We start from the raw sequence: 21,679 nt of genomic DNA on the forward strand, positions 1-21,679 counted from the left end.
GCTTTGCATGCATTGTTTCCAGTCGCCAAATCTCTTTTTTACACTTCTCAACTCATTCTTAAAACATTCCACTACTCTTTATGCTCATCTCTCTCTCTCTCTCTCTCTCTTACTCTTGTTCACCATTCATCCTCTCAATTAACACCATGTCCGACAATTTCACGGTTTCAAACTTACCATATTCCCTACTTTTATTTATTTATTATTTTTATTTTTTTTTTTCCCATTCATATTCTGCTCGTTATCCTCATCCTCGATCACTCCACTAGTCTCTCGGTCGGTATTCACCAGTTTCTGACGTAACTTTGCCAAGGTCCGTGATACTAATGTCTAATTCACGAAGTTCTTCCCATTTTCTAAATTTTCCGCATATATGCATTTTCCAATCTCTCACTTGTCACATATCTAACTGACCACCATACTTAAACCTGTTCCTGATTTATAGATGGTTTAGATATTTATTTATCTTACAGAGTTTTTTCTACATTTACAGTATACGTTTATAAGAATGGTCTCCTTATTTTATTTCCATTTATCTGGCACTCCTAACAGTGCTATGAGGGAGCCACTTTCGATAATACTAGCAAGTCATTATATATATAGCGTTGATCTGTTATGGTATGTTATAGTTTTAGGAAATATTTTTTTTTGTGTTAGCCTTATTAGAATGTTGGAAATGTTATAGTTTTAGGAAATATTTTTTTTTGTGTTAGCCTTATTAGAATGTTGGAAATGGTTGTGATGAATTGTATATTTTGCGATCTAGTTTGCAGTTGAAACACTAATCATTGCTTGAAGTTGAAGAGCTTGTTGGCTTGCTAACATGCGTTCATTAAATCATTGATATCTCTTTTGTTTCTTTTTTTGCAGGATCTGTAAACTCCTAAAATTAATAATTAAAATATACCTAAGTGGTAATATAAAAATGCAGAGCAGATGTATAAAGTTCAAAAAATTCCATCTCCAAAAATACCGGTATTATCGTAGCTGTATCCAGGCTCCATTAATGTCAATAACAGACACCCATTTGGTGGAAAGTGCCCCTGATAAGTTTGGTGTATAAAAGTGATAATAAATTTGTACACTTTTTAAGCTTAACACAATATAAAAATTTGGAAAGCAATCCTTCCTGCAGTTAACAGTGTGGCAGCACTCACGTTTGACAGATACACACTGCTGTCATATTACTGATTGCACTAATGTGTAGTGGCGGTGGTTTTTCTCTTCAGTCGTTTCCGACTGGGTGACTTTGTAGGCAAGTATTCTTGCCTACAAAGTGTTCCTGGTGAAAATTTTATAGGGCAATTCATTTCTTTTCCCAACCTCACATTTTATGTTGGCTTGAGACTGGCATACATATTGGCTAGGATGTGCATATTCATGATTTTAATCCATGTGTGTGTTCACAGGCCAGTTTGCCTGTTCTGGGTGACAAAAAAAACCCTACTCCATATGGGACTAGCTAACTCATCTTTCGTTGAAAGAGACCAGAGGTTAGTAGTTGGAAGGGGACCAATCGTTCAATGCTGTTGGCACACTCTCCCTCGATGAGTCTATGGACTCCCTGGAGGTGTCAAATAATAATAATAATAATAAAAAAGGTTCCTCAAGTCACTGATGGGAATTGAACCCAGGTCTTTCTGACCAAAGAGCATCGTCTATACTGACTGAGCTACAGAGGCTGCTAATGTGTAGTATGCCTATCTATATCCATTTGGAAAACTGCAGAAAATAGTTTCATGCTTTCAAGTTGATTTTATTAAATACCCAATAAAATATTAGATTTGCAGATTCACATTAAAAAAAAAAACTTAAGATGCTCTGGTGATTCAATAGTAGGTTTTACTACCAGCTTTCTAGAGAAATTTATTCATATTCTCAGATGCTTTTCACTTGTAATAGGAGATGTGTGATTTTAGATTAGGTAGTTATTACATTGTTTTCACGATGGACTCTTAATTTTTGATGAATGCTTGTAACGAGTATCATAATTTCATTCTACTTGCTCCTGAATTCTGGCATTAACCAATGTTTCATTACCATAACTGCCACTCCTGAGATACTGGTCTATAATTTCTTTCTCCTTCCCCTTTGCCATAGGCCTCCTTTATGTAATGGAATGTCTTGCTCTTTTCCACTCTTTTGGGATCCTCTCAGTGATTAAACACCTTGATCATGAGCATTGTTTCTCTTGCACTTTCTTTTAATACACATTGCCATTATCTCATCTTATTTAGTGACTGTTATTGGTATTAAGGTTTCTTAATATTTCGATTTCACATGTTCTTTTCATCCCTGTCATGTCAATCACTGTATTATCTCCACCTGGATGATTCATCTTTGCAAAACAGATTAGTCACTAATTCAGTCTGAAAGAATTCTTTGGGATTTCCTTTGGCTTGCTCAGGTAATTTCCTCGCTTAGATTTTGCTTTGTTCACTGTGCTTTTCATTCTTCTTGCCTGTGATTTGTACTGTTTGAGCTTGTTGATAACACCTCCTCACATTCGCTCCACAACTTCATATATTTAAAAAAAAAGTTAAACGTCCGGAACTCATTTTTATTTGAAGAATGTATTTAAAAGCAGAAATTGTTGAAAGTTTTTTGTTCCACATGGTAGCTCCTGATGCAGTAGGTGGTGTTAACTGTCACTTTATTGATGAAGACATATAGGACATATATTATTTTTATAGGATAAGTTCTAAAGATGCACTTTGGTTGTTTCATGGTAGAGTTTTCTAAAATTTTCCAGTAACAAATCAAATCCTTAAATGGTCAGTTAGTGCATGCTGATTGTTTACATCAGCTCTTCATCAAGTTACTACTGAAAGTTTTATATCATACAGTTTTCCTAATTTGTTTATTATTTTTGTTTCTGGTACATCTTTATAATAAACTGGTAATAATAATATTTATATATTGATTTTAGAGGTTTAAAGGAATATTTATATATTTTTGATATTATTATTTTGGTAACCTCCATAGAGTTAGTACTCATTGTGGAGACCCACTGAACTAGCAACATGTCAGTCATAATGAACTTTCAAGTTATTTACACTCCCTTCATCCCACAGTTCACTCTGGCAATGCATTCCACTTACCAACAATTCTCCATAAAAATCCTTGCATCCTTCTTCCCTCATTCACATTCCCTTGAATGTTTTTCATAACCAACACTTCAGGCCTGATGTCACTTTGGTTAATCGTCTTTGCACTTTCTCTGGTGTTTTCACTCACAATGAAAACCAGACAACCAAATCTGAGCACAATAGTTCATGTGTGGTTGGACCAGTGCCTTGTATATAGAGGCACCACCTACACATGCTACATGTTTCAGTTCACCTGTCTCATCATGGGAGGTCCTTCCTAAGAACATAAAGTCTGTCAACACACATCGGGGGGAGGTCCCCCCCTAAGAAACACAAAGTCTATCATACCACTCCTTAAACTCATTGACCGTTCTCTCTCTCACCATTCCATCAGGCAATGCATTCCACGGTTCAACCACCCTCCATGCAAAGAAACCACTCCTCACCCTCTTGCTCACAGTTTCCTTTCGTAACTTCCAGGGATGGCCTCTTGTCATCACTCCTTCCTGCTGTTCAACCAAGCGAAAGAACTCCCCAGTGTCAACCCTGTAACCACCTCTCAACAGTTTAAAAGTCTCAATCATATCACCTCTCCTTCTTCTATCCACCAAACTCTGCAGTGCACATTCCCTCAGCTGATCCTCATAACTAACATTGTACAGTCCTGAAACCATCTTTGTCATCCGTCTTTGTATCCTTTCCACAGTTAATTTATCCCCTTGGGGACCAAATCTGAGAACAATAGTCCAAGTGTGGTCTGATCAGAGACTTATACAACGGAATTATAACCCTCTTATCTCTGCAGGTCAGTGTCCTCTATGTTACCTTCACCACCTTTGCAATATGTCCCTTGAACTTCAGGTTTATATCAATCATCAACCCCATATGTCTTGTCTCCCCTACTTCCTCCAGTATAACTCCTCCCATAGAGTATTCAGCATCCCCATCGATGTTTCCCAACCCTCAAGACCTTACATTTTGCTGCATTAAACTGACATCCCCATTCCTTTGCCCATCTATCTAGCTTATTCAAATCCTCTTGCAGGGCTACCACATCTGCACTATTACTAATAATCCTTCCCAGCTTCGCATCATCTGCAAACAACTGAATATCCCCTTGCATTCCACTGGCAATGTCATTGATATAAAGGTTAAACAACATAGGTCCTAGTACTGAGCCCTGTGGGACCACACTTGTAACCCTCTGCCTCATTGAAACTGCTCCACCATACACAACTCTCTGATACCTATTAGACAGCCAATTCTGAATCCAGTTGACCAATCTGACATCCAAACCCATGTACTGCAACTTAAATATCAGCTTATCATGTGGCACCCTGTTAGATGCCTTCGTTAAGTCTAAGAAAATTGCAGCATATGCCTTTCCCTCATCTAATGTTCTTGTAACTTTATTATAAAAGGCTAGCATATTGCTAAAACAAGAGCACCCTTTCACAAATCCATGTTGACCCTCACAGATAACATTACCCTCATCTGCCCAATGCTGTATATGGTCCCTCATTACTTTCTCCAAGATCTTAACAACTACTGATGACACACAAAATGGTCTATAATTAGACACTTCCAGTCTGCTACCGCCCTTATGCAATGGGCGGTAGCAGACTGTCTTACCATCTTACCTTCTACACTATCTTACCTTCTTTCCATTCCCTGGGCACCTTTGCCGAAGCCAGACTTCCATTGAAAAGCCAGGTTAAAGGCACTGTCGGTTCCCTAGCACATTCTCTCAAAACTTGTGGTGAAATACCATCCAGTCCCAAAGCTTTACTGACATCCAGAGTACTCAGTATCTGAAACACACTCTCCTCCTGTACCTCTAAACCTCGAACCAGCCCTAACCCTCTAGCATTAAAACTGACATGTCTAGGATGAAATACTCCAATAAAGTGTTCATTGAACAATTCCACTATGTCCTCTGCATCAGTCACTCTATTCCCATTTTTATCCCACAATATCATTCTTCCACAGTCATTTCTCTTCCTACTAACCACATAGCTAAAAAATTCCTAGGATTTACTTTGGATCTTAGGGTCAATCACCTCTCATATTCCAGTTTCGCTTTCCTTACCACACTAGTCGCTCTTCTGGCCTGTGTCTTATATTCTTCATGCATCTTCTCTTCACCTGTCTCCCTTATATCTCTTCCATAGCCTCTTTTTCGCATGCAATTCCTATTTAATATTGTTTGTCACCCACTTTAATCTAAATTGTGTCCTCTTCTTCACTTGTGGTATACAACTTACCATTGCTGCTAACAAATATTCTTTCACAATTTCCCATGCGCTAATGATATCCTTGCCTTCCAATTCCTCCCTCCATGAAACTTCCGAAGTTGACGTCTAAAACTATTATAATCACCTGCATTATAATTCCACTTGTTTCCGTCTCTTTGATACGCCTGCATGTCTATTCATTTTCCAAGTCAAAACCATATGGTCACTCTCTCCAACTGGTGGGAGAGATGTCAACTCAGTTATTATCAACTCTTCTGATGCTATAACCAAATCCAAAACTCTTGAACCTCTTGTTCCCTCTGTTACATGTTGCCTAAGACATTTCTCCCTCAAGAATTCTAGAAATTCCATTCCCCTATTGCTACATGCATCTTCCTCTCTCCAATTTATATTACTGTTGTTAAAATCTCCTATAACAATCATTCTTCTTGCACTTGCCAAACTTAGCTGTCTAAACATCTTCTGGTCCCCATCCTCTGTGCTCCTGGGTCTGTAGCAACACCCCACTAAATATCTTGTCTTGCCTACCTCTACCTCACACCATACGCTCTCAAAATCATTTGTCTCACTTCATTCCAAAGCCTCCACTCTTAGAGGACTTAGGTCATCACTTATCATAAGCAGTACCCCACCACCACGCTTTCCCCTCCTATCCTGACGAAAAATTCTATACCCAGCGACTTCTATTCCTGCTATTATATCCCCTTCTGTCAACCATGTCTCAGTGATCCCAATAATTTTTGGCCAGGCTGATGCCACCAATTCCTCTCCCTTATTCCGGATACTCCTGGCATTAGTATAAAGCATATAAATGCCATTGTTTCTATACCCAGCATTATCCCTTCTAGACTCCACTGGGCTCAGTGTTACCTGACATCGTCTCCCTTCTCCCAAGTATCCATTCCCACAAGAAGCCACCCCCTGCTATCATCCTCCCTGGGACACACTGACTCGTTCAGAACAGCAATCTCTTCAGATGCCTACGTCCTGTAAAGATGAATGTAAAGAATAAAAAGATAAAAAAAAACAGCTGGATAACTTCCCATGATGGTAATCATAAATTTCATGACCATAATTTTTTAATAAACACTTGCAAAGCACTTGAAAAGAAAAACTGATTCCTCATCATAATAACTAGATGCTGTTTTGATAGCATTAAGGTATTTCACAGTGGTGCTGCAGTGATAATGAAAACACACTGATAAATAGAGGACAATCAGCTGCTTGTGGATTATTTTGTTCAAATATGGACACTTAGTTTCTGTTGAAATGAGAAAGAACTGGAGAGTGAGGTCAGTGACTTCATTATGAGGACTGTAATGTTGATTATGGGGGAGTGTAATTTGAGGAAATACAATTGTAGAGTTTAGTGGTTAGTAAAAAAAGATGGATATAATAAAACGATGGAGATGTTTTTACATGATTAATAGGGAGGGGATTAAGAGTACAGGTCATCCTTGGAAGGTATGTAAAAATATGATGAATGGAAGATCAAGTGAGGGAAAACATTTTTAACATAGAGAGTGGAATACATTTCCAGAATTTGTTATGAATGCCAAGATGTAATTGAATTTCAACTTCAGTTTAATTCATATATATTATTGATTGAGTAAGATATCCTGCAGTGAGTCTGATTCAATGGAGATTTGTTATTAATAATATCAGCTTTCTTTTGTGTCATAATTTTACACCCATTCAATTCTAGAGAAACTTTTTTTAATTTTTTTAAACTTATACTGCTTATTTTATTCTGGGAAACTAAACATTTATTTAGTGTATTGGACTTAAACATAATAATAATGTTATTTCTTGATTCAAAGTAGTGTACTAATTTACAGAGTCATGAAATTCTGTTTTTAAAACATCTGGAGTGATTTAAGAATTTTTCTTTTAGGGACAGAATCAGTCTTCAGGAGGTGGTCCTGGTGGAGGTGGAGCAGGAAGTGACAAGAAAGATGACAAGGTGAATTTTAACATTACATTAAAAAATAATGGTTTAATATGTAGGAAAAGATAGGATAGTAGTGTAAAGTTTATCAGAAAATCATTAGTGAGAAAAGGCACTGTGCATTTATTTTATGCATGTATTTTTTTCGATGCACTGTCATCCATAAAAGGTTGAAAACTTGGATATTAGTATCTTAAGTTAGTTGACATTGTCAGCATCCAGGAATGCGTTAGCAGAGCTAATCTCAGGTGGTATGGTCACTTAAATAGAATGGGAGAGGAAAGATTAGCAAAACAAGTGTTCTCTGCCAGGTTGGCAGGAAAACGACCCAGAGGAAGACCAAGATATAGGTGGATTGATACGGTACAAAGTGCCTTAGACGATAGAAATATAAGATCTGATAATGGTGGAGTCTTGACAAGTAACAGACTGATTTGGAGGAAAATTGTAGATAGGAAGTTAGTAATGATGTAATTTTTTCATGTAGTACTGTCATATCCTGTACACCCCTTGAGGGTACATGGCAGGAATTTGATGATGATGATGAGTTAGTTGAGGATTGGATAAGTTGGAAACTCTAACATAAAGTCAGATTTATTTATTTATTTTTATGGGTTTTTTAAAATATTTTTATGTCTTAGATAAGCCAAGTGTCATGTCATTCTTCAACATCCAAAATTATCTCTATATTTGGAAACAGCTAATTCTTAAATCCTTCGTTTTTTCCCCCCATTATTATATGATGTACAGCATTCGTTATGGTGAAATTAGGGAGACTACTACTACTGCGTCAAACCAATTAATTTAATACCAACAAAATAATACCCAATGTTTTGACCTTCATATCATCATATGGATGCACACACATACAAAGAAATAAGTTGCATTACAATCCATGCAATATGCCAAAGTATCACTAATTTAGTCAACTGGTAACCTTACCAGTGTAAAAGAACATCTAGTGCTAAAAAAAGAACTCCTGTATCATCAAAGCTAGAATTAGTCATGTTATCCTCTAATTAAAAATATTTGAAAATGTTAGCAGCAACATATTAATATAAAATATAGATTGATGTTATTTTTATCAAACCTTTGTCCATGATTCTGGAGTAAAGGATTGATGTTGAACCTAATTTGGTTGAATGTGTACGATTTATACACTTGAGATTTTTAGGTCATCATTACTATTAAAATTAAGATTGTTGATGAGAATTTCAGGATCATTTAATGTTTAAAACTAGATAACTAGGAAGAAACTTTCACATGGCTGAAGGAATGCAGAGAATCAATCTGAAGCCTCTGACTTAATGTCTCCAATCTCGCCTTCTTGTGGTGTATCCTGTTAGTAGGTAACTACTTGGACGCAATGAATGAGGATGAGCTAAATAACAGTTTGAAATTTAGCTGACCACATTGTATTATTATTGGCCTAAATGAAAAGACATGATGATATAACAAGGTGAAATGTCATGCTGGCTGGGACATCTAATTAAATAAGGCCCCTGCTATTTCTGTCAGGTAACCAGGACAAACAGCAAAAAAGCTAACTACTGAAACAAACTCCAACTCAACATAAGGAAAATTTTCAGATAAGCATTATGTGCATAACAATTAACAACAGAAAAGAAGTGTAACTCATGAAAGAATTAAATAAGTATGGCATTGACATAATTGGTCTTGCCAATACAAAGAAGACAGAAACAAGTGATTCTTCTGATTATCAGATACAGGTATCCCTCGATTAATGCGGTTAATTAATCCCTCGATGTCACCACGTATATCAAAATTGTGTTAATCAAATCTAATAATCAAGTAAAAATTACAATTCGTCCATGATCGATTACTGTATTAATAATTCATTTTATATGGTACTCTTTTAGGAAAGATTAAAAATGAATGCAAAGTAAATGTTTAATAAATACTTGTACCTATATTAGTTACTGCAATTTTTTTATCAAAAGAAGTTATCAAGAGTCGTTTGAACAGTTATCGGCATAAATTCTACGATAACAAGCAAAATGATTCTCCAGACCTCGGCAAACAAGCAGTAAAACATACAGAAAAAACACTGCAAATATAATACATGATGGTACAAATTAAGTGGATATTGAATCCAACATTATTTCATACCAAATATAGAAACTACAAGAGTTTCGTGCTGAATATATAGAAACTAAAAGTTTCGGCAGATGCAAGCATAAGCAACTTGATGGGCAACTCGTAGTAAAGGGGGAGTAAGCTCCAGATCACTTTCCTTAGTATTTTCCATAATGTAAAGCATGTCTCCTAGAGGACATGTATGATAAATAAGCCTTTGGCTCTCTATCAGTAATACATGATTTATTTATTTTCAGTTACAATCTAGAAATTATTGAACAAAGATTAAAAAAAAAAAATAAAAACTAAACCATACTATACTGACATCAGAGGTTGCAGTTGTTACATCCTAAATGAAGCACTTTATTAAAGAAACAATTCATTCAGGATTTAACAAGTCAGAAAAATCAGCTGAGAGAAAAACTTGTACTTGAGCAGAAGAAATAAAGTACTAACTGTAAATAGAAATAGAATTACCTTCTTTTAGTAGAATTGTAATACCATGTAAAGAACCTCGTGTATAAATTAGTGTTATAGAAATTAAAAAAGTGTTATAAAAAATGGGTAAATTAGATGTAAACATTAGTCCAAAGGTCACGGGCGAGCCTGAGGCATTGACAATCTCAGAAAGCAACGCACATTCGTTTCCTGGAAGACGCTGGTAGCGATCCCGCGATATGTCAAAGTTCCCGCGGGCGAAGTGAGTAGCGGGCTGGAAAAAGATCGCGGAAAGTAAGAGGGCGCTATCGCGGCTAGTAACAGGATGCTAAAAAGGGGGGGGGGGGGAAGTGAAGGGAGAATAAAAAGGGTTTGCATCCCTTTCTCAAGGCTTTTTTTCGCCTATTTTGCTGGATGATGATTCGACTTTTCTCATGGACCGGTAGTTCCTGATGGTGTTTCTTGGCAATAGTTCGATATCGGAAGGTATGCCTTCGCTTTGATGTCTGAATTTCTGCCAGTACTAAAGTGAGATGTCGGCATATGCTGCCTCCGCTGAAAGTTCCAATGGAATAATATCAGGACGTATATTATGAACCGGCAGCTAGAAACGAGGATGGCCTGAAACAGATCGAGCATAGACACCAAGTGTAGAGCATAGTTTAATCTGATGACCATAGTGACCCACCATGTGGATGCAGGCTTATGGAAGTATCGAAAGGTAATCCAAACAAAGGACAGTTTAGACAGACCTGGAGATCCTGCCCCAAGAAATGGTAAAGTACAGATTTTGTTGTATAATTACCCAATCGATAAAAGGGAAAGATCATTGTAATGTAATAATAGAGTATGGACAGTATTTAAGAACTTTAAGTGATTATTTCGCAGTGGCTAATGTCCATAAGACAAATTGTTTGGAATGATTTTAGATGATTGTGACTAGTTTAATATGCAAGACTAACATAGTAGGTAGAATATTGATTAGAAGTGTATAATGTGTATATTATGTGTATTAAATCTCTAACTCAAAAGAAGGATTTATTGTTCATGTATTAGAGTATTTATCAGTTTGAAAAATCAGTCTGCTAAATCAGTTTGATTTAGCATGTCCTTGAACTAATTGAAAGTGAGATTGGTCTAAGTGTATATTATGTCTTTAGATTCCAATAAATATGTTTTTTTCTTTTATACCTGAGTTTTGCCTGTGATATGAACCAAAACTACCACTCATTAATCTGAAAACCATAGCGGGGGGGGGGGGGGGGGGAATTGAAAGAAAGGCATAACATGTTACAGAGGTTACGACTGCAAACCAGAATTTACATAGCTACAGTAAAGCATTTGATTTATGAATTTAAGCACTAAATTTATTCACCTATATGCACCAAAAGTTTCCCTGAATAAGCGTCCCCTCTATTCTAGGATATTGACTGGCGCAGCTTTAAAAAATAAATTTGTCAATATCTGAAGAGGAGACGGGCCCCAGAAAGAAATTAGAGGATTCATTTCTTTTAGCAAGGAATGACCTTTAACAGTCAGGGTAAGCACGTGAGTAAAATTAGGAATTGACTAGAAATAAAGAATTTGCTTTCCTTATGGAATGAGCACGTAAGAAGTGATACAGATATTAGAGTCAGGGAAATTTTATAAGTCTTGTAGTTATTGTAGAGAGGTAAATTCATAAGGGAAGTAAATTATTTTAGGAAGAGCAACGACATAAAATGGTGCACACGGCAATACATAACACAGTACCTCTCAGATACAATTTACTGTCAAATATCACAAACCTTTACATAACATGTGTTAAACCAAACTGACAACAAAAGACAGTGCGGAATATCACTCATAACAGCTGCTCATGACTTCCACGCTATACACTGAATTGTGTAAGAATATTTATATTAAACATTTTTCATGTATCTGTCAAAGGGAATACTTTGAGAGCCTTCTTAACCCGGGTGGCCCAGCAGTTGTGGACATCCGAGAGGTGCAGATTGGGGCAATGACTAGTCTCACAGCAGAAGAGGTCCATTTAGCAATAAAATCACTAAAATTGGACAAAGCTGCTGGCGTTGACGAAATTCGGCCCGAAATGCTAAAAGCCTTAAATCGACACGGTGTACTCTGGCTGACTCGAGAAGTGTCAGGCTGCTTGGATATCTGGGCGAGCACCAAAGCAATGGCAGACAGGCATAATATTACCAGTCTTCAAGAAGGGAGACCAGAAGGATTGCAGTAACTATTGTGGCATCACTCTCTGCTCGGCCTGCCTGGGAAAGCGTATGCTAGGTGCTTGGAAAGACGGTGCAGGAGCATAGTTGAGTCAAAGTTCCAGGAAGAACAATGTGGCTTTCGTCCTGGTAGAAGCACAACTGACCAAATCTTGGGAATATGCCAAGAATGTCTACACATGTTTTGTGGATTTGGAGAAGGCATATGACCGGGTTCCTCGGGATAAGCTTTGGCAAATAGTACAGGAGTATGGAGTGGATGGCCAACCATTAGCTGCCATCAAGTCCCTGTATGAATGTCCAGAGTTTTGTGTCAGGGTAAACAGCACAAAGTCTGAGCCTTTCATGGTCTCTGTTGGCCTCCGCCAAGGGTGTGTTGAGTCACCCCTCCTTTTCATAATATTTATGGACTGGATTGATAGGCACAGCCGAGGCAGTGAGCGTGTCAGAATTGGAAGATGTAGCAGTGGACGTCTGCTTTTTGCAGATGACCTAGTTCTGCTTAGCTCTTCCACAGATGACCTCCAGCAGATCCTGGATAGTTTTGTAGCTGTTTGTGGAGATGCCGGAATGAAGATCAGTGTGGCCAAAACTGAAACATTTGTGGTCTCAAGACAACCATCCCAGCACTCTACATGTAAGTGGAGTCCCAATGAGGCAGGTGGAGAAGTTTAAATACCTTGGGTCCATATTCACGAATGATGGAAAATGGGACGTAGAGCTAGATACTCGAATTGGCTTAGCAAGCTCAATGTTGCGGGAGCTTGGCCATTCAGTAGTATTGAAGCGGGAGTTAAGCCAGAAGGCAAATCTGGCTGTCTTCACTACAGTCTATGTCCCCCATCCTCACCTATGGTCATGAGAGTTGGGTAATGACCAAAAGAATATGGACACAAATCCAAGCTGCTGAAATGAGGCTCCTTCGAGGGGTTGCGGGGCTGACAAGACTCGACAGAGTCAGAAGCTCTGCAATTCGGGAAACCCTCAATACTCAACCACTGCTTCTCCATGTTGAGAGACCACAGTTACGTTGTTACGGGCACCTGGTCAGAATGCCACAAGAGAGGCTCCCTCAGCAGGCCCTCTTTGCCAAGCCAGAGGGTGGGAGGCCAAGGACTCGCTGGATAGATTATATCCAAAACCTTGGGTGGACATGTTTGGGAATCCCACCAGAACACCTTAGCTTGGTGGCAGAGGATCGTGACTATTGGAAGTTCCCCTTGCAGCTGTTGCCCCCACAACCCAATTAGGAAAGGTGGGTCCTGAAAATCAGCTGCGAGCTCCACAGGGTTAAAAGCATGTTAATCAAAACTCTTGCCGTGTATATCAAGGGATTGCCGCAATTAATTTCGCCGCATTAATCAAATCCCGGTTGAGCAAGGGATACCTGTACAAGATGTTATGGTTTATGTTCAGGCATTAATGGACAGGGAAAGGGAGTAGTAGCTATAAGTACTTAACACTAATTCAAGGATAATCTTCTCATATGGCAGTAAGTATCAAGTAGCAATGTGGGCAAACATCAGAATGGGAAACAGACATTGAAAATTATTTATGTCTGTAGTCCCACAGAAGGTTCTACTTAAGGAAGAGGTGCAAAATTCTTTAGAGGCATTAGAGAGGGCAGCTGACAGAAAGAAAGAGGAAAATTTTCTTCTTGTTGGATATCTGAACAGAAGAATTGGAAATATTCTTCTGTTCAGAATAGGAAATGTGTTCGAACAATTTGGAGAGAAGAGTAAAGCTAAAATGGTAAGTTCATACTGGATTTCTGTTCAGGACGTGGACTAGTCCAGCATAAAGATGTGCACATATTTACATGGAGCAGACACTAAAAAATAAATCTCATTGACCATGTTACTCTAATAGTCTTCACTCTGATTCAGGATACAAGAATATACAGGGAATGTGAAATAGGAAGTAATCACCGTTTAATTTTGAGCAGGATAAAATTGAATAACATACCAAAAAGAAAATTAAGAAAGTTAAAAAAAGAATCACAGTAGAGCAGCTTTCAGAAGCAAATCATAGACACGAATGCACACATATTATTCAAGAAAAAATAAAAGTTAGAAAACAAGAAGCACACCTTGGAGATTCACTGGTAGATGGCCTACCTGTATTGCTTCGTGGTTGGCTGAGTGGTTAGCATACCTGCTCTCCAACCAACAGGTTGCAGATTCTAATCTTGCCATGGACATGAATGTTTGTGATTGTCTTTAGGTGGGAGATGAATTTCATTGCCTGATGTGAGACCACTGCATCACTTATTGGAGGCCTGAAGTGGCTTTAAAAAAAAGTTCCATGTTTGATCTCTATAGCATGGTTTCCAGGCTAAAAAATAAATAAATAAATAAATAATTACAAAAAAATGACAAAATTAATAAAAATGGAGAAAAAATCCTTAGCACACCCACGGTACAAATGTACAATAGGTGTACTAATAACCTTTTATGGGTGGAAACCACATTAAAAAAAAAAAATCTGAAATTTTATATAGATATTTTAGATTTTTGGGAATAATTACTTTGAAACATTGATAAATGAAAGAAGTAGTGATAGAAAATGTTCCAGAGGAATACAATCAGTACATATTAATACATAGGTAAAACCCAAACCAGCTGGAATGGATGGTATTTGAGTAGAAATGCTGAATTATAGAGATATAAAGGTTTTTATAGCAGGTATGCTACATAATTCAGAGAAAGTTGTGAAAATGAAACTTGAAAAAGATCTAGTTGGGTTTATGCCAAAAGAGGTTGTCAAAATGAGATTTTTACTTTAAAACAAATAGTTGAAAAAAATCATGGGAATATAACAAGATTTGTTTTTGTTTTGTAGATCTGAAAAATCACATAAGGGGCAAAGAATAAAACCGGTCTGGGTAGTGACCTCTCATAATGTTGAACAGTAATACAGCTCCTAGGAGCTAAGTTCACATTATGGGTAAATATCAAGAATAGTGATCGGAGCTTGCTCCACCTTTGACATGAGTTGCCTCAGCTTGCACTACCTTAAGGGTCAGTTGCTGCAGTACCCAGGTATTTGCTTACGCTTGAAATCGCCGAACTTTATATAGTTTCTACTATATTCAGCATGAAACTCTTTGAGTTTCTTATTCGGCTAAGAAATGATATGGGATGTAATATCCCTTAACTTATACAAAGAATAAATCTTTTTCAAAACTACAGTTATCTGCTCCAAATGACGCATTATATTGAGCAGTGCATTGTCTACATTTCAGTTGTATATGTTAGCAGTTAGAATTAAAGGGATAACAGGAGATGGTTTGATGTTAATAGACAGGGATGCATGCACAATATCTGCACTGTTAGTCATCATCTATATTGGATCACATTATGAAGTGGATTAGGCCTGATATCAAACTTGGAGAAGTTTAACTCATGTCTTTACTTTATGCAGTTGCACTGTTAAATAAATCCAGTACAAAATTAAGTCCAAAAGTCCTTACTAAATTTGAATAACTATATTAAATTTGATATGAAAATCGGCAATAAAAAGACAAAGATTGTGAAAATAGACAAGAACATTGAAAACATTAATTGCATCTTGAATTTAGAACCTTTAGTACAAGAAAAACGTTTCAGCTATTTGGGAAATATTTAGTGAGGGTGGCAAAGTAAATGTAGAAATAGACATTTACATGTCTATTTCTACATTTACCAGCTGTATACAAGACAGTGTTCAAACCAGTTTTAACTTATGGATCTGAAAGCTGGATTAGAAATAAAACACTTGATCAAAGATTGGAAATCATAGAAGGGGACAGAGGAATGAACAGATGCCATCAATGGCAGAATCATATTCAAAATGAAGATATTAAGAAGGAACTGAACATTGTTAGCATTCAGGAATATGCAATGCAGTGTTCATCTTTTAGCTTTCAGGTCATTCAATATTTTTAATGAATATATTTTTTACTGTAATATTAATATACATTATACTTGTTTCTCTTTGCTTTTATTCTAGTTTAACCTTTTCTTGCCTACTGTAATTATTTCTGTGTGTTAAAACTGCATTTTGTTGTTAAGCAGTAAGTGTTTGATTAAGGTAGCCTCCTATTGCCGAGATCCTAGCCAAACTTCTTTTTATTTAAACAAAATGAGTTGACATTGCAAAATTTTATATACATGTCGGTGCTGAAAGTATCATAAGGAATTTGCCCACCGCCTCCCCGTAACTCATTATTGATGATGCCCTTTGTTTGGAAAGTCGAAATCCAATCTTAGATTTGAAGAACCTTTATAACGACTTTTCAGTTGAAACTAAGTTTGCCTCATACAGCAGCGGCAGTTTCTCCTTCTATAAACTTGGGTTTTTCATCCTATAAAACAGAAATTAGCCAGAAGAACATGCAGTTTAAAGCACAATGGATTTATTGCCCTAGTTTATTTGGTTTAACCCCCCCCCAAGATCTTGGAGTTCACTGATAAAATACACTCATTGTGTATTGTCTACTATAATTGATAAATGCTAGGAGCATCTGAGCCAGTAAGTAATCATGTTTTAGTTCCTAGTTTTAATATAAAATTCAGTAATAAATTTTTTAGGTTACTTCAAATAGTGCTATATAATCATAACATGACTGTATTCTGATCTGCTTTCAGTAGCCATTCATATCCCCATGGAATCAATTCATTATTCACCCAGTATCTGTCATACCAGTTGAGACCATTTTTAAGTTATGGATCAGAGAATTGGGTTAGAAATAAAGCACTTGACCAAAGTTAGAGACCACAAATATGAAAGTTCTTAGAAAAATTAGGGACCTGAACAGATGAAATCAATGGCAGAGTCATATTAAAAATGAAGATATTAAGGAGGAGCTTGACATTGTTAGCATTCAATAATGTGTAAAAAGAGCTAATCTAATGTGGTATGGCTATTTAAATAGAATGGGAGAGGAAAGCAAAACAAAACAAATTAGCAAAACAAATGCTTGATGCTAAGATGGCAGAAAAAATGGATTGATTGAGTCAGAAATGACTTTGAAGAACGAAATGTTAGATATAACAGTATTGGAGTGTTGAAAAGTAATAGACTAATTTGGAGGAAAATTGTTGATAAGAGATTAAAAAGAATTTAAAGTTAATCATGTAATGCTGTCATAGTAGCCTGAACTCCCCTTGAGGGTATATCAGGAAATTGATGATGATGAAACTTGTCATACTTTTCATTAAACTCATTCATTGATAAAGTATTCACAGCTACGTCTGGCAATCCATTCCACCCATGCACCATCCTTCAAGAAAAAAAATCTAGTCTTAACACCTTCATTAGCCATGCTGTTACACAATTTCCATGGGTGACTTTGTTCTCTCCCTTCTTACCATGTACTGGAAAAAAGTCTTCAGTGCTAATCCTGTAGAACCCCCCTTAATAACTTATATGCTCTATGTTTTCTCTTCTTTTTTTGCCTGTCAGCTAGTTTTTGAATTCCACAGAACTTCAATGTATTCTCATAGGAAGCATTCCATGTACCTGTCACAATCTTTTTCACTGAACTCTGGATCCTCTCCACCACTTCATTTCCACAGAATCCAGGTGATCAGATTTGCATGTGGTAGTTCAGATGGCGTCTTATAAAGGGGAAACAATAACTTCTCTGTTCCTGTTTGTTAGTGTGTTCAACAATTGTTGAACACAATTTTGGCTACCTTTGCAATATGTCCTCTAAACTTCAACTCCCTATTCATCATTACCCCCAAGTCCCTGGTGTCATCAGTTTCCTGAAGTTCAGTTCCATTAATATAGTACCCAGCTTGTGATCTCTTCTTCTCTAAGTGCATCACCTTAGACTTCACTACATTAAACTGGCAGCCATTTACCTTTGCATATACTACCTGTCTATTTAAGTCATCCTCCAGGATCTCTACATCATCTTCATTGACTCACTCCTCTCAATTTTTTTTTTTTTTTTCCATCATCAGCAAACAGCTGAATGGTTGCTGTCAAATAATTTCCTGTATCATTGATGCACAAATTAAATGACAGGGAACCAAGTAGTACTAATCCCTGTGCTATACCACCTGGACTCAGCTCCTCCATAAACCAATCTTTGATATCTGTCCATCAGTCACACTGTAATACAAATCTACAGATTCATATCCATCCCAATTTACTCTAATGTATGCAACAGAGTTCTAAGTGGAATTCTGTCAGATGCCTTTGCAAAGCCATTTCCCTTATTCCATTTTCCTTAGTCCATTTCTCTTATTCCAACTCCATTGTCACTTTATTATAAAAAGTAAGCAAATTACTAAGGCAATACCTATTCTTCATAAAACAATACTGTCCCTTATAAAGTATCATATTCCTTTTCACCCAGCCCTGAATTGTCTTTTGCCAATTTCTCGATACCTTAGCCATCACTACTGATGTACTGATCGGCCTGCAATTTGCAGTTTCTGTCTCAGAGTCCCCTTTATGCAGTGGGACTGTTTTGCCCTTTTTCTACTCCATTAGCATTTCTCAGTACTGAGGCTTAAATTAAACATCTTGGTCAGAGGAGTTGATAATTTCCTTGTATATCCTTGTAATACACAGGCTAATATGCCATTTAATCCCATGGCATGTTCACATTGAGGTTTTGGAATATTCTAAGCACCTCTGTTTCTTTGCCCTTTATTCTCCCATCAGTCAGTGTCACATCCAGCATTGCTGCATCATCACCTAGATCATACACCATTGTAGAATAATCACTCAGTAATTCAACTATTTGGTTTGCTTAGTTACTGCTCATAATCAGTGGTTTTTAAAGTGATCCATAATTATTCCTCTTTTATTTGTCACTCTATGTGACAAGTTAAAGAGGAATAATTGGACTCATCAGTTCAGTTTTTCTCATAATTATCTTTGGCCTTGCTTACCATATAGGTCACTCTTTGTCCCTGTACTTTTACTACTCATGGACATGCCAACCTCCTTTTTCTTTATATTCCCTCCACAACTTTTTCTTTGTCTACAACTCCTTCTTAATGATGCTATTCGTCCATATGATTCCTACCTGATTCATCTTTCTGACTCTGGGTATACAGTCTAATACTACTTGCAAGATGTCTCAGGCAGTTATCTCTCAGTAGCTGCATAAATTCCATTTCTTTCCCTCCCTCCCTGTGACCATTCCTTCTTCTAATCTATGTCCACATAATTCAAATTTTCCACAATAATGACTCAACCTTCACTCATCGTGATAATTTGCCAGTGAATGTCATCTACATTCTTCCTTATACCCCTGGATTATAACAGCAACCAGTTATATATTTGATCTTATTGGCCTATATTTCACACCATATAGCCTCAAATGAAACTGTTCTGTGCATTCCTACTGGTGATGTATTTCTACTCTTTTCAGAACTGGCTTCAGTTCTTCTGATTCGGATCTGCTTTTAACTGCCATTCAGTTTAAACCTTAGATATGTGCTCAAGACATAGTGACCTATTTTCACTTCTATTCATTTATTGCATGTTAATGTTTGTGCTGAATAGATTAAGTTATTTAAAATATGAGTGTTAAACATGCACATTTGGTCAGCTGCTGAATTCCTTATTACCTGTAGTTTTATTCTGATTTTGGATTGCATCATTGACATAGGATATCTTTTCTTGAAACCTATCAGATAAAGGGTATAATTTGATATCCTGCCTCTGATGTGTTATTGTGAATTCCACACTTTGGAAATAAAATTGCCGAAAAAAAAAAAAGTTCCTTATTTTCTATATCATAGCTCAGATTATTGCACATTTGCAGTTAATGCCTAAAGAAATTAATATCACCAGCTGTACAGATGATTGGGGGGGGGGATGCCAACGATTTCTATTCCGTTGATGAGTCGCTGTTTCAAGACTAATGAATGTAATCAACCATGTAACAAACTGCAGCAAGCAAATTTCATAACTGGATGAAAGCACTCCGGTGATAATGAAACTTTACTGTATTATATATACATGACCCCACACATGAAAGCTCATAAGACACTGTGATATGACAGTGCCATGTGTGGGAAAGTGATTAAGTAGAAAGAAGCAATCTATTAATATGTTTATTAAAAAGTTGGGGATTGTAAATATTGGAAAAACAGTATGGGGGAAGATTGGTTCATAAAATAGAGATGGATGAAATTGAAGGAAGATAAGTTCATTCAGAATGTTTGGATTTGGATAGTTTATGGATTGAACATTGACTGCTCTAGTTCTTACATGATTAGAAGAAAGCAGAGGAAGGAATTTTCCAGTTCAAGTGGAGCAATACCCATGAAAGAAGTGCATTACCTTGCTCTGTGCAATATCATTAATTCTTGAGAGGTTTTGGATGCACCACCCCAAATGTGGGAACAATATTCTAAGGTGGTCAGATCTTTGACTGCTAAGTGTTAATAAGTTAAGCAGGAGAGAAATGTTTTGAATGAAAAATAAGTTTTTTTAGAGGCCAATGAGGCTATTAATCTGATATGTTTGTGCCAGGATAAGCTAGATGTGGCAGTTAGCCAAAGAAGGAAGAATTGATCTTGAAAGGATGAGACATTGTCAAAAGTAAGTGGCAATGAAGTATTATCTTTCTTGCAGGTAATAAAACTGGAATAAGTTTTCATAGTGTTAACTTACTAAGTTGTCTTCACCTCACATTGAGAATGTGAAATCAGTATTTAAATCATTAGTTATGAAAGATCTTGATCTTCCATAACTAATGATTTAAATGATTTAAGCCAGAAGAGGGATTTGTATGGGATTTAACGAATGATTTAACCTAAAGAGGGATTTGTATGAGATTTCTTGAGTGAAGAAGAGGTATTTAGAGTACTGTCATTACCAAAAGTATGAACAGGATTTGAAGTCAGAACAAAAGAAAGAGAGAGAGAGAGGTCATTGATATATAGGAGAAAGAGTGTAGGTTTGAATGCAGAACCCTGAGGTACTCCAGCATTGATATGTTATATTTAAATATAACATATCAACTCTGCTTGGAAAGAAGTCTGCAGACATCCCTTCATGCCACGTGATGAGTCACATATTTGTAGCCAGTATAAATTGGAGGATTATGATGTTCCCAAGTCAGTGCAACTGTGTCTAGGTGAAATGCATGTGGGAAAGGAACTTACAGAGTTTGAAAGAGGTGTTTTGAAGGATGCCGTGTTGCATGACTCTATTTGACAATTTGGGTCATTCGAGGTCAACAATCTGTGATGCCATACTGAGATGGAACCACAGGGAGTCAACTGCAAGTGCTACCTGCAGTGGACGACCAAATACCATCAGCGAATGTAACTGTAAGATGCTATGAAGGATAATATGTAAGGAACTACCATTCGTCTGCTGACATGTTAAATGCGGAGTTCCAGGCATGAACTGGAACAAGAATCTGCACAAAAAACATTCAGAACTGAGCCTCATAATGTGGGTTTCCATGGTAGGACCATAATATGCAAACCCCACATTACCTGAACCAACATGCAGCATCTTCAGTGGAAGCTTGAAAAGCTGTGTTATGGAACAACAAATCATGCTACACCCTCTACTGAGCAGATGGAAGGGTGTGGTGAATGTTCAATGAACATCTCTTATCAGAGTGCATAACCCCAACTATGAAATTCAGAAGTGGCA

General features: G+C 37.0%; 1 protein-coding gene across 2 annotated transcripts in view; it reads left to right on the top strand.

Moving 5' to 3' along the window:
• The first annotated feature begins 564 nt into the window (after positions 1-564).
• The window catches only part of Rpt2 (26S proteasome regulatory subunit Rpt2), a 201,932-nt gene continuing 180,817 nt past the window's right edge, over positions 565-21,679 (top strand). Inside the window, exons 1-2 of one of the 2 annotated variants that reach the window (XM_090399687.1) lie at positions 565-618; positions 7,239-7,307. In XM_090399687.1, coding sequence (XP_090255813.1) covers positions 616-618; positions 7,239-7,307 — 72 coding nt within the window. In that variant the 5' untranslated portion in view covers positions 565-615. The remainder of the gene's footprint in view (positions 619-7,238; positions 7,308-21,679) is intronic. The other variant, XM_090399686.1, reaches the window with a different exon arrangement.

This window comes from Typopeltis vanoorti, chromosome 10, assembly GCF_054136105.1.
Source record: "Typopeltis vanoorti isolate ZY-2024b chromosome 10, IOZ_Tvanoo_1.0, whole genome shotgun sequence".
Classification (NCBI taxonomy): domain Eukaryota; kingdom Metazoa; phylum Arthropoda; class Arachnida; order Uropygi; family Thelyphonidae; genus Typopeltis; species Typopeltis vanoorti.